The sequence below is a fragment of the Bubalus kerabau genome, chromosome 7, assembly GCF_029407905.1.
Source record: "Bubalus kerabau isolate K-KA32 ecotype Philippines breed swamp buffalo chromosome 7, PCC_UOA_SB_1v2, whole genome shotgun sequence".
In the NCBI taxonomy this organism is placed as follows: Eukaryota; Metazoa; Chordata; class Mammalia; order Artiodactyla; family Bovidae; genus Bubalus; species Bubalus kerabau.
The window spans coordinates 29836110-29852654 of record NC_073630.1 but is presented as its reverse complement, the minus strand read 5'-3'; the positions used below and the strand labels follow the sequence as shown (position 1 = coordinate 29852654).

Genomic DNA, 16545 nt, shown 5'->3' with positions numbered 1-16545 from the left:
GCTGCAACTAGAGAAAGCCTGTGCACCGCAATGAAGACCAAGCTCAGTCAAAAATAAATAATTTTTAAGAAAAAAAGCTTTTTTAAATCAGCAAAAAAGAAAAGTGGTGCAGAAAAGAAAAGAAAAAAGTGCCTTACAGAAGTTTTTGTGTAACACTTAGACTAGAAAATCTTAATACACAAACATTTCATAGATTAGGGATTGGCTGTTTTAGAGATTCACACTTTGAGAGAATATATTTTGATACAGTATTCAAGCCCTTTAAGAAACAAGGTGAATCCCATGTCAGTTCCTGTCTTAGTCATGTCACAAACACACACACACACACACACACATACACTTAAGCTAATTATAATACAACAAACAAGATACAAACTAAAAGGCAAAAGCATAACTTATACAGTTAGATGTTTCATTTTCTCTAATCAAGGTGCTCTAGAAATAGAGCTTTTATGAATAGCAGAGTTGCTTAGCTCAGTTATACTGACAAATCACAGGAGCTAGACTATTTTACTTCATAATTTAAGTCAAGTGAATTAAAATTTTGACATTTTCTTTCTCCTTTATCCATAGGGTTTTAAATAAAATTCTAAAAATAATTTGTAAAAAGAATCTTTACAATCTATGGTATTTGTTCAAAAATAGGATGATATGTTCTCAGTTTCTTGTCAGTTCTTACCAAAACATAATCTAAAAGTTGATTATTTCAGAAATGTATTACTGTACTTTGGCACACAATTAGGTAACTGTCTTTATCAATACATTTTCTCAACAGAGGATTACCACCTTAACAGTCACGGTAACTCCTATTGCATGATTTCTGTGGTTTGTGACTTTGTATTCAGTGTTGATGCATGCTGGTCATAATGGTACTAATGTAGCCATTGTTTTTATCTGATAGTTAATATATTTTCTTATGTCAATAACCTTTTACAACATTTGACCCAGTTGAATCACTTTGTCTGTTTAGTTAAAAAAAAAAAGTCAAGAAAAAATTTATTGCTATTTTTCTTGAAAGTTTTTGGCCTTATCTCAGTAATACAGCTTTGTTCTTTAGTGTTTGGGAAATTAAAGTGTTTGTGGCGGGTGGGAGAAGTGTTTCTAGAAACAGAGGAAATATTAGGAAGTTAATTCAACCCTGAAAGATGAATGTGGAACAGGGCAGCAATTATTTTACATTGTCTTACAAATCAACTTGAGAGCATTATTTTAACCCAAATATGGTGGGGTGGTTTTTTTTGCATATATTTAGGTAGTTTTTGTAATTCTGTAACCAGTGAAATGTTTCCTCTTTGCAAATCAATACTGGAGGATATTTGATTATGATAGAAATTAGGGAAATGTATAGTGTGCTTATTATTTAAAGCATACATTTTAATACAGATAGTTGCTATCTTTTAAAACTTTGTCTTTTCTGGATTTAGGGTCCCCCTGGACCACCTGGACCTCAAGGACTACAAGGGCCAAAGGTTATTCTTTGTTTTATTTGTTTCCATTTACTACATATGGTGCAGAGAATCCATATTAAATATATGTGTCTTTGAAAATCAGTCTTATGAAATCCTGGAAGAGCTGAGATCAGCAATATTGCTTAAGAGAGCTGAAAATAGAAACTGAGTTCTGGACTGAAGGAAGAGGAATCAGAAAAAAGTAAAAATTAGGAAGGAAGTGAAAGAAATAGAAATGGCATTAAGTTTAGAGGGAGAACACTCAGAAAAACAGAGTATTCAACAAAGGAGAAATACGTTTTACAGAAATGGTAAGTGTAAACAAACACTTAATGTGGTATATGGAAAAAAGGCAAACGTTTAAATCGAGAAGGATTAAAGGAAGATTTGCTCTGACATTAAGAAAGATCCTTATCTTCAATGCTTTTGTAAAAAAGAATGAGAAAAGCTTCAGCATGACACATTCACAAATGATAATTTTAGAAACAATTTTTAGTCATGTTGACAACACATACTGTATATACATTCAGTTGTTCTGCCATTTAAACTTCATCTAATAAAACATACCTGGAGAAGGCAATGGCACCCCACTCCAGTCCCCTTGCCTGGAAAATCCCATACCAACTATAAACAGAAGGAACAAAATTACTTGATTATATCAAAAATTTAATGGTAGCATTAACTTTTCCTCTGCAAACTAAAGCTTATTCAACCATGCTCAATCAGTTAACACATGGCCAGCAATTCTGTCTTTTCAGGACTGAACTACGTATGTTGAAATATGACTTTTGTCATTGGGTTTTTTGTAGATGATTCAAGTGGTGTCAAAATCCATCCTTTATTTATGCCTCTTAAGGCAGTTTATTTGCAAAATCTATCACACTCACATGCAAATGCACACATCAGTTTTTGTACTTTTCTCTTTCAAGATACTTAAAAACAGAAAACTAGCACATAGAAACAATTATTTTTCTATTAGAAAAAGGAATACAGAGTAAAATATTACTAAGGTCCTTGGCTATGTAAGACTCTAATTTCAAACAGATTTCATGTATAACACTAATGTAAGTTTGGGGATTTTTTACTTTTTGTTTCTCCACCACATTCTGGTCCCTAAGAGATATAACACAAAAAATTGCTCCAATAATATACAGCCTATATTCCTGGTAAACAAGTTGATCTGGATCCCTTTTCTTTATTTTTTTTTCCTAGATTTGAATATTTAATATAATTCACTAAATTTATAAAAATAAATTAAACTTTCAGATTTAAGTACACAATTTAAAATATTGATAGTACAGTTTGTAATTTTTGTAATATAGGTTGTTTCAGTTATTTTAGAGACAAGAAGCATTTTTTTAAAGAAATAGAACTTAAATAGTATGTGCATCTAGAGGTTCCTTGAAGAGATGGTGACAGTCATGACATACAGAGTGGTTTATGTCATTAAATTAAAATAGTCTATCTCTTCTTTGATAAAATAAATTCATGATCTGCAATCCCATTGCAGTATTTGATACGGTATGTAAAAGTCATTGGATCCCTGTTCTTTAATATCTTGGTGAGCTAGACTAGAAAATCTAAAAGAAAATCTGCAGATTCCTTTTTTCTCTGTGTAGAGTCAACCAAGGTCAGAGTTCCCTGCTTTATCCTCTCACTTGACTAAGTCTCCTGAAGCAAAATTGTCCTCAATGCTAAATGTGTGCCTTATTCTGTACAAACTTCAAAAAACTTGAGACTTGACTCTTCTTTGTAGCTCAGAGGCCTGCAGAAGCCCAAAAGGACTTGACCCAATGGAGGCAAGAGGGACTACCTAGCCAAGAAATCTATGTTGTTTAAACCTACATCGCCTGTTTTTTATAATTCAACTGCTATTCATTTAGTAATCATATCAATCAATAATTAATTGGTGGACCTCTATTCCATGATAAGTACTATTACCTAGTAAAGATAGGAAGATATAGTAAAGGGTTTCATCAAGGAGCTGTCAGTTCAAGGATGGAGAAAGGAAAGTAAAGGCACAGTTATTAGTACACAGAGTAAGTGCATTGGGTAAAAAGCATATAGGAAGTGTGCTCTCTGCCTTGGGGTCAAGATTGACTTCGAACTGAAAGTGAAAGCAACAGAAATTGGCCAAATGAATGTCTAGACAAGTAGGGTGGAGACGGGGTTAGTCATCCTCCTTTACCTCTTACCTGCTAGCCTTCCCACCTTGCTGGTACGCTGGCCCACCTCCTACACTGACAATGATCTTGTAATTGGGATCCTGGGTTAGCTGATACAGTCTTTGATGCTTTCCATGAGCTCCCCTTGAGAAAGTTGGGATAATTGGAGTGAGATGTGCCTATGAACTGGAGTCAGCAAATGCAGTGTGAGTCAAATATAAAACTCATTCCTGCTCAGAACTCAGAGCCTCAGACTGAATGTGAACCAAGTCAATGAGTATTTCTCCTTTCTTTATCAAACCAGGACTGTTTGACTTCTTATATATCAAATGTGCAAGCTAAGTTGCTTCAGTAGCATCTGACTCTTTGCAACCCTGTGGACTGTGGCCCGCCAGGTTCCTCTGTTCATGGGATTCTCCAGGCAAGAATACTGGAGTTGAAGAAATAAATATAAAAAAGAAAATAAAATAACAAAAAAACGAAAAAAGAAGAAAAAAAAAAGAATACTGGGGTGGGTTGCCATGCTCTCCTCCAGGGGATCTTCCCAACCCAGGGGTCGAACCCCCATGTCGTATGTCTCCTGCATTGGCAGGTGGGTTCTTTACCACTAGCTCCACCTAGGAAGCCCTATACATCAAATAACTCTTTACAAACTACATTTGGTGGGTAAAGGATAAATAATTCATGAACTGTATTTTTGTTTTAAACATTTGTGAGTCACAGTTTGGAAGGAAAAACGTAGCAACCATTATCCAATCCAGAGTGCTGACAGATATTCAGATTGCATGAGACTAGGGCTTAACCAGTTGCAGCCAACCTCAGCAGACTTGTTTGTGGCAAAATAAACTTTGCCACTACCACAAAGAGCAGGAAATCTAGAATTTAAAGGGAAAAAAAAGGTTTTTTCTTTGTTTCATTTGTTTGTCATGCCTTCCTTTAACATTTGGAAGGATCAAATTTCACACTATGACCAAACAGCTCTTAAAGTTTTTACCAGGGAAAGAAGCTCCAACCATTTCCATATTGTGGTTTATAACATCACCAAACAAGGCTTTCTAGAAAAAAACAGCCTCAAGTCAGCTTCCTTGGAAATCTGTCTGTAAGGCAAACCATTCACTCACTCCAAAGAACTCGTTTTACAAAGTTTCCATGATGTGGAAATCAGAGATATTTATAATGGGATCTACCTAAATGACCCATTGATACAATATCTTATCTTTCAAAGAATTTGCTTGTTCAGTACATTTCTGACTGAAAGGTGACTGGACATTTGTTGTTTGAATAAATCTCCAGCATGTTGTTTAAATTTGTTTTTAATGGAACATCTTCAGTTAAGAAAAATAAATCCATGTATTTGAGGTTTGTCAAGGGTTCTAATAAATCATAATATGAATAGTAACTTTAGTTCATTCCTAGCATAGTATAGGAAATTGAATTGATCCCAAAGTAATTTTCTGTGGATTAAGATATTATCTGATTTATTATATCCTTCAGTGAGGCTTATCTGGAAATAGCACATTCACAATCATTATGAATTTGTATTCACTGTTCAAACAATGCCAGGTAAAATATTATAAATGTATGTGGCTTTGCATGTTATTTTTTCTTAAGTTAACTTCTATGTTTTTGCTCTTTTCTCAAATTTGAAAATAAGAGACATCATACAGATTTTTTAAGGAGAAAAAAATTAATTGAGGCATATAGGTTGTTGCTATAGGATATGCTCTGCCATCAAATGATAGCAATTTTTCTAGCCTGAATCTCATATAAGGGGATAAAATTTTTAAAAATGCTAGATCTTATTTAGCTACAGATAAATATTATTATACATAATATTCAAAAAATGTTATTTCACTTTGTGTAATGATGTGGTATGATGTAATAACATATTCAAGTTAGGATGCATTTGCTGAAAAGTTAAATTGTACTGTTACCAGCTAGCATCATTTTTTGCATCATTTTTAGTGTAGTATGCTACCAATAATAAAGAAGAAGCTAGCCATTAATTTTTGTCTTAACAGGGAGAGCCAGGATCTCCAGGAGTCCCAGGAGTTGATGGAGAGCAGGTAATTTTCAAAGCTTTACACTGTCATTTAAAGCATCATTATTAATCACCTTTTATTATAGGTTTGAATACATTGTTGATATATAATATTCTCTTTTTTTACCTTCTGTTCTAGAGACGACATTAACTTTAAAAAGCAATTAGTTTTAACTGGACATTGCTTTTCTTTGTAGAAACATGCAAGTTATATAATACCTTAGATTTGTCTTAATAACTCTGATCAATCTACCAATGACATATGAATTTTTATTAGACTTGTAAGATCATTACCAATTTAGTAAGAATTATCTAATTCTTATCAGTGAATACAAATTAATTTAAGATTTAAATCTGTGACCGTAGTTTCTACAAAATTAGATGTTGCTTACACATGTTATTTTGATATTGTTTTATTTTCCCAAATAAAGATTACACCGAATTTTCTAGATCATTAGAAGAGACAGAAACAAGCAGGACACTTGTAGTTTTGTAGAATATGACAGTATCTCTGAGGGTTTCCCCCTAACAGAGAGATTGGCAAACATTTTCGATGAAGGACCAGGGAGTAAATGTTTTAGGCTTTACAGACCATATACATTCTCTATCAAATGTTTAAATTTTATTTTAAACATTCAGCCTGTACAAAAGCAATTTCTGAGCTGACTTTGGCCCTATGCCATGGTTTGCTCACCCCTAAAAGAAATGACCAGGCAAATGTGGACAATATTCAATATTCAGAGAGTCCAATCACAGGAATTAGTTTCAAGATATCTGATGTTTTCTGGGCTTCCATAATTTACTCAAGAAATGACTAAAATCAAGAAGATCATAAGAAATCAAGGACGTTATTTATACAGCTTGTGGAATACACAACAGAAGATTGTATTAGATAAGTAAATTAAGAGAAGAGTTATTTTAATATCAGAGTTGTATATTGAAATCATATAATGTCACACTAAGTTAACACGTGGTAGCTAAAAAAAGACTTTAGATGATCCACTGTATCCATCGGAGATCACATTAGCATTTAAAAACCCAGTGGATTTCCCATTAATCATTATAAATAATTTGATATATATTATTATATACTACATAGACATCCCTACACATACAATAGCTGAATTTTTTTCTATAGGCTTTACAAAATCTTCTATACTAGGTCCATTGGGTTGGCTATCCTGCTGCTATGACTAGATTCCTAAAACCAACCAGGATCTGATTAGCTTTAAGATCCATCTATCTATTTAGGTACCCACCTGTCCTCCTAATAGATGGCTCTGAAGTAGGTGCTATGAAATAGGTGTAAGTAACAAGAAAAGAACCTTCCTATCCTTAAGGAGTTTTTAGTACAGAAAAGTTGGACAGGTTATTGCAACCAGGAAGCCCTATAATCATACCTGAAATAGCTATGATCATCTCTGCTGAAGAGTGGGCCATCTGGTCATAGTGCAGTAAGCCTCCTTGGATAAAAATGCTTAATGATGTACATTAATTTCAGTATTAGTATTGCAAAATTCCTATGTTTGCCTTCAGAATCCACATATATCTATTTCCTCACTGAAAAACAAGAATAAAAATCACATCCTGGATCACCTCAGAGAGATGTCATGAGAACAAAATAAGAATGCAAAGTGGAAGTATTTCTAAGCATTAATTGAACATGAGTGTGTAATGAGTGATCTCCCAGTCTGTAGATTGAACCATTGAAAACTGGTGACCGGAACTTCTGCCTACAGTTAAGGAAGGATAGGGGATGTATAATGAATGGAGATGGGAGAAACTCATTTGTACCTTTGTTACTATAACACTAGGTCCTGGTTCAAAATGTGTACTGTTCTGTTATGCGTTAAGTCCATTAAGTTGTTTTCAGGACTGATGACATAGAAGTAGCTCCCAGGTAAAAACGTGGAATCAGAAGAAATTACGTCAACACTTATGCTTATGCTTTTCATACTTAAATGGCCTAAGTAGTAGAATTTCATCTCTTCCATTACAAGGGGAAATTATAGTGATTAATGTAGAAGGTTGCTGTAAGAGATAACTCTACCTAAAAATGAAAATCAGAATCATCTCAGCATAGGATCCATTTGTTGACAAAATTGATCTGGAATTCCATTTTCCCTACTATGTAACCATCAATGGTCAGTATGATTCTTAAGTGCAAACCATGTCATTTGTAGGGACTCAAAGGCTCAAAGGGAGACATGGGGGACCCAGGTATGCCAGGTGAAAAAGGAGGAATTGGACTTCCTGGACTACCGGTATGTTTATACTTTTAAAGATGTGTTCATATTGAGATAAATCAAATAATCAGAAAATAGTTGTATTACTAGCTGCAGTCTCACCCAATGATTTATATAATGTTTTTATTTTTAAATATTTGAGGTATTTTTGGTTAATAACTACAACTAAGGCACTGGAAGAAGTTTTAAAGCATCTAACCAAATGAATTACAAAATAAACCTTTATGTTTTCTTGAATTATTTTCACTAGAAGGTAGTAAAATAAATAGAGTTGGTCATTAACATAAGGTGTAACCAATCATTTTTAAATAAATAGTAATTTTAAAACCAAAAAAATACAGAATAATTGAAAACAAATTACAATAGAAAGTGTTCTCTTTATGTGTGCAGTATTATGGGGTGATGTTTTTATGGTTTTCCCCATAATTTTTGCTGAGAATTTGGAGAGGTAAATGTAGAAAAATATAGGAAAAAAATATAGAAAACCTCACTGCCCTAGATCATTTTTTAAAACAAGGAAATGCATAAATGTCAGTGAAAACTAAAAGACTGCTATTTAAAGTCAGCACCACCATTAAAATATAAGTTATAATAGGACATATTTAGCAATGTATAATTTAACCCATCAAGCATAACTTAGTTTTTATTTACCTTATAGTTTATTTCAGAAATCATCCACAATCCTAGGGATTTGAGGAAGCTTGCTGCTTAGCTTGAAACTAAAATGCAAGAAGATAAATCCTTGTCTTATATATCATGTTGCATGATATTATAACAATTTCAAGAGGATGATGGATTTGGGGAGAAAATTCAGCTGTTCCTTATACTTTGCAAGTAACTTGACTGGCTCCACTCTTAATGGTTATTTGTAGGGTGCCAATGGAATGAAAGGAGAAAAAGGAGACTCGGGATTGCCAGGTCCTCAGGGCCCTTCCGTAAGTCCGTGGTGGCTCAACGTTCACGGTTCCCGAAAAACCCTGAAATGGGCCAGTTATTCACCAACTTCAACTCATGCCAGATGGCTTATCAACAGTAGAAAGACCATGATCCTCTTGGTCTGTCAAGCTATACAAGAAGTATCTGTCAACCTTGTACAGAGAGAGACAAAAGTGTCTCAGAGGTCTGAGTTTGAAGCAATTTCTCAGAGGACTGTCTAATCCTGAGGAGAAAATCAGTGGTTTTCCCACGATGCTTGTGGGTCGAGCTCTGTGCATGTAGAACCTACGTTTTTTTCTTGATTTTTTTCTCCAGAGCTTAGTGAAATATTTGAGAGTTTGATCGTGGTTGTAGCATTATAGCATTTCTTGGTAATCAGTTGCTTCTTTTTCTTTTAATGTGCTTTTGATTTATTCTGGCTTTTGTAGAACAATTGTATTTTTTTAAGTTTGTTTTTTTTCTCACAAAGGAATTTCCAAATGTACAGAATCAAGCACGTTATTTCTTCCAGTATCCTTCCTCTGCAACCATTAATGGCCTTAGCAGAACCCTAGCTTGAGACTCAAGCCTAACTGCCTTATCTGAATGAAGTGACCAAATCCATGTTTATTTTCCTGACATGCAGGTCATAGGCCCACCAGGCCCACCAGGTCCCCATGGCCCACCAGGCCCCATGGTAAGTTTCCCTTCTTTCCAAAATGGAATCATTTGTTTAAGAGCATACCTCCAGAGAAAGCATGAACTCATCCCTCAAAACAGCCAGCTTGTATCTGGTACTTCCCAGGCGGAAAATAGGAGGTGCTGTTCTGATTTTACGGTGTTGTCTTTCACTGTCCCAAACATATCTGCTGGAAAGCAGTAGGGTAGTTTTGTGATAGGAAATTTGAAGAAATAGGTTCAGCAAGTTTTACTGTACCCTCTCTGGTGACTAACACCATAAAGAATCTGCAATGTGGGAGACCCCCATTTGATCCCTGGATCAGGAAGATCCTCTGGAGAAGGGAAGGGCAACCCATTCCAGTATTCTTGCCTGGAGAATTACATGGACAGAAGATCCTGGCAGCTATAGGGTCACAAAGAGTTGGACACGACAGACCAACTAACACTTCACTTTCGCATAGTATGAACACTGAAAAATCATTTTAACCAATCACTGTTCTAGGCCATTAATACCATAACAAGTTTAATATTTATAGCTATTAATGAATGTTTTTAACAAACTTTGGTGGGAGAGAAGGGTCTGAACCCTACATGACTTTTGAGATTTTAGTTCCCTGACCAAGGACTGAACCTGGGTCCTTGATAGTGAGAGCTCAGAGTCCCGACCACTGGACCACCAGGGAATTCCATGTTTCTGACGACAGAGGATGAGATGGCTGGATGGCATCACTGACTCGATGGACATGAGTCTGAGTGAACGCCTGGAGTTGGTGATGGACAGGGAGGCCTGGCGTGCTGCGATTCATGGGATCGCAAAGAGTCAGACATGACTGAGCAACTGAACTGAACTGAATTGAACTGAACTGAACCAACTTTGAGGGTTGTGACCCTTTAATGAAACATTCAATAAGAACATTTATAAAACAGTATGATAACAGAAGCTCACTTCTACACGTGATATGTTAATATATTGTTGGATCTTTTTCTTTTCCCTTTTTAAGTGCTTTGGCAAATACAGTGTTCACCGCAGATATCTTTCAGTGACCAGTGGAGAAATGACTATGTCCTCATAGAATTCATGTTCGGTGAAGAAGGTAGCCATTAAAGCAGCATAATTCTCCAAATGTCTACTTAATGACTGTTGTATTAAGGCTGGAACTAGAAGGCAGAATGCTCCAAATGCTTTTGACTGGGACAGATTGGGAACAAGTCAGGCAGCCTCTTAGGTCACATTCATCTCGAAGGTGTCTTGATAAACCATATGTCTTCAACCCCAGAGATTAAACAATGTGTCAGTCTCTCTTTACTCCAGTTGTGCTCCAAGAAAGAGCATTATTGGAATGGTCTAAACCACAGAGCATAGCACCAGATCCCAATCATCCACTGGGTTTCTATTTCATACCACAAAACAGTTATAATTAACCATATTTTTATAAACCTAAACAGTTCCTTAAGAATCAAGAAAATGGCATACCTTTGGCTTTTCTGTACTCCCACCACTTTGTTAGAAAATTAAATTTAAAATGCTATATCCGTTCATATTACAAAATTAATTAGTTTAAAGGAATTTAAAACCACTTCTAAAATGAAATAATACTTGATAAGATGACCACTTCCTGAAAACGTTTATCCACAACTTATTCAAAGGGAAAATGTTATTCCAAAGTAGACATGTATAACAAATCTATCTATTGCTTGATTAAAAAAAAAAACTTTTTCCTCTTGCATGATTTTGCTGACAAGTATTTAAATACTGTCTCCAAATAGTTTAAATGACTTGAAATTTAAAGCAATCCACAGTAACCTTTATTTAGTTAATTTAGCTTAGCTAATTAGTCTCTATATTTAGATTTTCCACAAAATACATGGGAAAAGCCCTGACTCGTGGATGTGTTATGACTTCCTTCCATTGGTAAAGAGTTATTACATTTGAGCCTTGAATAATTCGTCTTTGTAAAAATAAATGCATTCTAAATACCAATGTTTAGCACTCCTCTCCTAGAATCCTTTTCTTAGCCTTAAATTAAAGAAATGATCCAACAGGGTTCCAAACTTGACTATCAGTCTCCTCACTTTCTTCCTCCTCTAGATTTTTCAAAACCTTGAGGTTAGAGGAGTTAATAATTGAAAAGATCTCCTCTACTGGTACTTAAGAGTTCCAAACGTATTTTTGGCAAATTTCTGTCTTTTAAGGCTGACCTCTATTTCATATAAATTCATAATGTATCTCACATAGTCCACCTAGATTTTTTTTTGAATAGGAATTTGAGAAATAGAAGTAGTATGGGTTCACAAACACTTTTTTCTGGGTGTTTTTTTCCCTCCCTTGTAACCCTGGCAGATTCCCCTCTGCCTGTCAGAGATACTCAGCAGAAAGAATTGCTATTAATGTATTTCCTATTGCAGAGCCGTCCACGAGCTGGAAGGAACTTTCACTGAGTGTTAATACCCACTGGCCTGCCTCTAGCTGTAGATCAAACAAGATTCTTGTTTTACATCTCTTTTGTTACTTCATATAATAGTCACTTCTGCTGAGAAACAGTGATTCAGTTCTTAATTAAAAGCTGTGTTTTCCATTTTCAGGGACCCCATGGACTTCCTGGACCAAAGGTAATCCAACAGATCCCTTGTTTGTTTGATTCTATTTCATTGTTAATCATGGAGAAGCATGACAGACGCATGCCTGTCCTGTCTTATTTATTTGTCAAGTAATGTTGATAATCTTTAAGCCTTTAAGTATCCAGATGTTTAAATTTCACAAGGAATGATTTACCACAAATATAAGTGATATCACCTGGAGATTAATTAGTCCTCATTTTGCCTTTTTCCTTGTCACTATGTCAGTTTCTTAAGTTACTAATCACAATATTATACTCAAAATCAACATTCCAAAGGGAAAAAAAAAAAAGTGAATCTGATGAGGTTCTGACACTAGTCCAGATGCTCTTTCTTAGTGTGGTGTCTCTAGTTATATATTCAGATGTTATTGGTTGACACTTCTTGTTTGTCATATAGCAGCACTGCATCTAAATGCTTTGATTGTCCAGCATCTTAATTTTGCATTTCCCTGTAAGTCACTGGTGTATAATGAGGTAGGGCGTATCAAGTGTGCTCTACTGAGAAGAAGATCACATCACATACATGTATTCTACATTTGAACTAACAAGAGAACAATGGAGGATAGCCCTTCCTTGTCAGAATTAGTGCAGGTCAAATCGTGAAGATGGATGAAGATATGTTCTTTGCCTTTGTGTAGACCAAGAAGACACCTTGGAGGATTAATATGAGACAGACTTCTTCCAGCGAGCGTCTGGGATAAGGACCCATCTTCTAATCTCAGCTTTGTCACTGACAGGCCATGCGTCACCTTGGGCAGATCATGTCCCCTCTCTAATCCTTCCTTTACTCAAGGAGTGAACTTGCCTCAGAGGGTTGTAATGACTGGATGAGGTGTGATTATAGAACACTTAGCAGAAGGTCTGTGCAGCTGTTGATAAACACCCACTACATGTCAGCTGTTGTGGCACTCCTGTTTTGATGCTTTGCTCTGAACAGAAAAATTTAGCTAGTGCTCAAGGCTGCTTGGGGGCTTCGCTCATGGCTCTGATGGTAAAGAATCTGCCTGCGATGCAGGAGACCTGGGTTCAATCCCTGGGTCGGGAAGATCCCCTGGAGAAGAGAATGGCAACCCACTCCAGTATTCTTGCCTGGAGAATCCTGTGGACAGAGGAGCCTGGCAGGCTATAGTCCATAGGGCCACAAAGAGTTGGACATGATTGAAGCGATTTAGCATGCATGCATGCATGTGAGGCTGCTTGAAAGAAGATTCATGACTCTTGACAGCTCCTCAGTAGTGAGTTGATGCATTTAGTGGAGATGGGTTGGGGGACCACATAAATGCAACGTTGACACTGAGTCGAAAAGCCCATAGGCAGCCCACTGTCTCTTCTGAGGATTCCCTCTGGCCCACCCCACTTTCGGGGTGGTACAGGGATTGCTCTGACTCCAGAAACCTGAGTTTCCTTTTTGAGGTAAAGCAGGTGACTCAGCCAAGAAAGGAAAAAGTTCATGCCTCTTTATTCTTCTTAAAATACTTTACCTTCTGGTAAGGCCAATGAGTGACAGTGTCTCAGTGGCATGAATTATTATTTAAGATAAGGGCACTGTTGGAGGGGTCAAAAGAGAGAGATTATCTATCAGCTTTGTCTTAGTACTTATCTAACCTCCTTGGATCTCTCTTCTCACACTGGACTAAATACTATTTCCTTCTCTTGGTCTCTCTTTGGAGTTTAAGGTACTGCTAAGGACCAGATTAATTGTAATGACTCAGGCCAAAGCCACCAAGATCATTTTTAATTCTATGAGTGATTCAGTTACCCCATCACCATTAAATTAATAGATGCCCAAGATCCTTTTGATATCTACAATGCAGTTATTTACTTTGCTTACACTTAACTTCAATTGTTACTTAAATCATAGATTTCAGAGAATTAAAAAGTTGAAAGCCCTATATAGATTACCTGTGCTAGCCCCTTGATTTTATAAATATTAAACTATAGGCTCAGGAGATTTAGGTTGTTTTCCCTAAATTACACTGCTAAGTAAGTGAAAGATCTGGGACTAGAATTTAGGATCAGAGTGGAAATTTTTGGCCCAAAATTGGGAAAGGAGTATGACAAAGCTGTATATTACTTAACTTATTTGCAGAGTATATTATGCAAAATGCCAGGCTAGATGAATCACAAGCTGGAATCAAGATTGCCAGGAGAAATATCAAGAACCTCAGATATGTAGATGATACAATTCTAATGGCAGAAAATGAAGAAGAACTAAAGAGCCTCTTGATGAGGTTCAGAGGAGAGTGAAAAAGCTGACTTGAAACTCAACATTCAGAAAACTAAAATCATGGCATCCGGTCTCATCACTTCATGGCAACTAGAAGTGGAAAAAGTGGAAGCAGTGACAGATTTTATTTTCTTGGGCTCCAATATCACTGCAGACAGTGACTACAGCCATGACATTCAAAGACCTTTGCTCCTTGAAAGGAAAGCTATGACAAACCTAGACAGTGTATTAAAAAGGAGAGACATCACTTTGCTGACAAAGGTCCAAATAGTCAAAGCTATGGTTTTTCCAGTAGTCATGTACGGATGTGAGTGTTGGACCATAAAGAAGGCTGAACACCAAAGAATTGATGCTTTCAAATTGTGGTGCTGGAGAAGACTCTTGAGAGTCCCTGGACTGCAAGGAGATCAAATCAATCAATCTAAAAGGAAATCAGCCCCAAATATTCATTGAAAGGACTGATGCTGAAGCTGAAGCTCCAATAGTTTGGCCACCTGATGCAAAGAGTTGACTCACTGGAAAAGACCCTGATGCTGGGAAAGATTGAGGGCAAGAGGAGAAGGGGTTGACAGAGGATGAGATGGTTGGATGACATCACTGACTCAACAGACATGAATCTGAGCAAACTCTGGAGGATAGTGAAGGACAGGGAAGCCTGGCATGCTGCAGTCCGTGGGGTCGCATAGAGTCAAACATGACTGAGCAACTGAGCAGTAGGCTACCTTCTCAATTAATGCTCACTGCTATCAATGCGGATTCCTCACCAAAGAAATTCATAGCTTACCAAGGCTGCCCTTTCTATTCATCATCTCAAGATCACTTGCTAAATCAAAGTCCACACACAGGCAAAGCCATGAATCTCAAGTTTAAATCAGTTAACTGACATTGATTGCTGAGCCTTGGCTTTAATCTCACATTGATTCTAGCTCTGTGACAGTCACAGGATCATACGTCACTGACCATAGCATGTTTGGATTTCCTATAGTGGCAGAATTGCAGACTTCCTATCTCGGAACTGCCTGAATCCACTAGGTCATGCCAAGGTGTATATTATTTTGTGACCCCTTTGAAAGTTCAAATATAGAGCACGGTTCCATGGATGAGTCTGGCTCACTGTTCCCTAGAATTTCCTGATGAGGAGAATTACCTGGGGGACATTAACAATATCGTTCCTACTATTAACAATATCGTTAATGTTAATGTTCCTATTAACAATATCATTAATATTAATGTTAATGTTCCTATTAACAATCTTGTGCTACTGTGGCCTAGGTGGGGCCCTCGACTCTTTACCAAGCACTGCACTGACTTTCATCTTCAGGCAAATAGGGGAGAAATACTGCCCAGGTTAATAATCCTTCCTGCCATGCAGGCATAATCTCTCCCCTCTCCCACCCCCACCACTCAAGATTGTATAAGGCATTTGAAAATGAAACCATCTTTCTTTCTCAAGTCTTTCAAGATCTTATGATTAAATTAGTATCTATACTTAAAAAGTGAAAGTGGACAGGTCACAGTTCTATTTCTAACATGCTGCTGCTGATAGAAAAGAGCATATTGCATTTTTAGATTTTTAAAAACAGAGTTGAGAATTTATCACTTTTCGTGACTTTTATAATGTCACATTAAGTTAACTTCAAACCTCCTTTATTCTAACTATTTATTTATTATTATTTATTTTAACTAATTATTCTAAATATTTAGAATATTCTAACTAGTTATTTATTAATTTATTAACTATTTTTTTCTACTCTATTTATGGTTAGTAAAACCCATAAAAGTTTTGTGATCTTCACATTCTCTTCCAGGGTTGGCTATTTGTTGTCTATCCTATCAATTAATCCACATAGGGACCTGACTTGGCAATGTCCATGAATGAGGAGTCACCAAATGGCATTACTTCAAACATTGGGCTCTACATTTATCACATTGCCCTGGACGAAATGCTTAAAGGCTTAAAATATTCGTTTGTAACACTGTCCTGCATATTCCAGTTTTCTATTCCAGCAGATTGGCTCTTTCCTGCTGAACATCCTTGCGCATCCTCTACTCTGACTGTTTTGATTTGCTTGGTCAGAACAATGTAGCATAACACTAATTTCCTTGAACTAAAACTGAAAATATTGGAGCTCAGCCATATACTTTTTTGGTCATAAGGAGCAGATTTTCTAAGGAATTTTGCTTCCTAGAACATTATTTAATTC

The 16545-nt window shown here is 36.3% G+C and overlaps 1 protein-coding gene across 1 annotated transcript in view; it reads left to right on the top strand.

Moving 5' to 3' along the window:
* Positions 1–16545, top strand: part of COL25A1 (collagen type XXV alpha 1 chain) — a 494071-nt gene that overhangs the window by 458727 nt on the left and 18799 nt on the right. The window contains exons 24-30 of the mRNA XM_055587935.1: positions 776–799; positions 1425–1469; positions 5635–5679; positions 7838–7918; positions 8773–8835; positions 9462–9512; positions 12080–12106. Of these exons, the coding sequence (XP_055443910.1) occupies positions 776–799; positions 1425–1469; positions 5635–5679; positions 7838–7918; positions 8773–8835; positions 9462–9512; positions 12080–12106 (336 nt within the window). The remainder of the gene's footprint in view (positions 1–775; positions 800–1424; positions 1470–5634; positions 5680–7837; positions 7919–8772; positions 8836–9461; positions 9513–12079; positions 12107–16545) is intronic.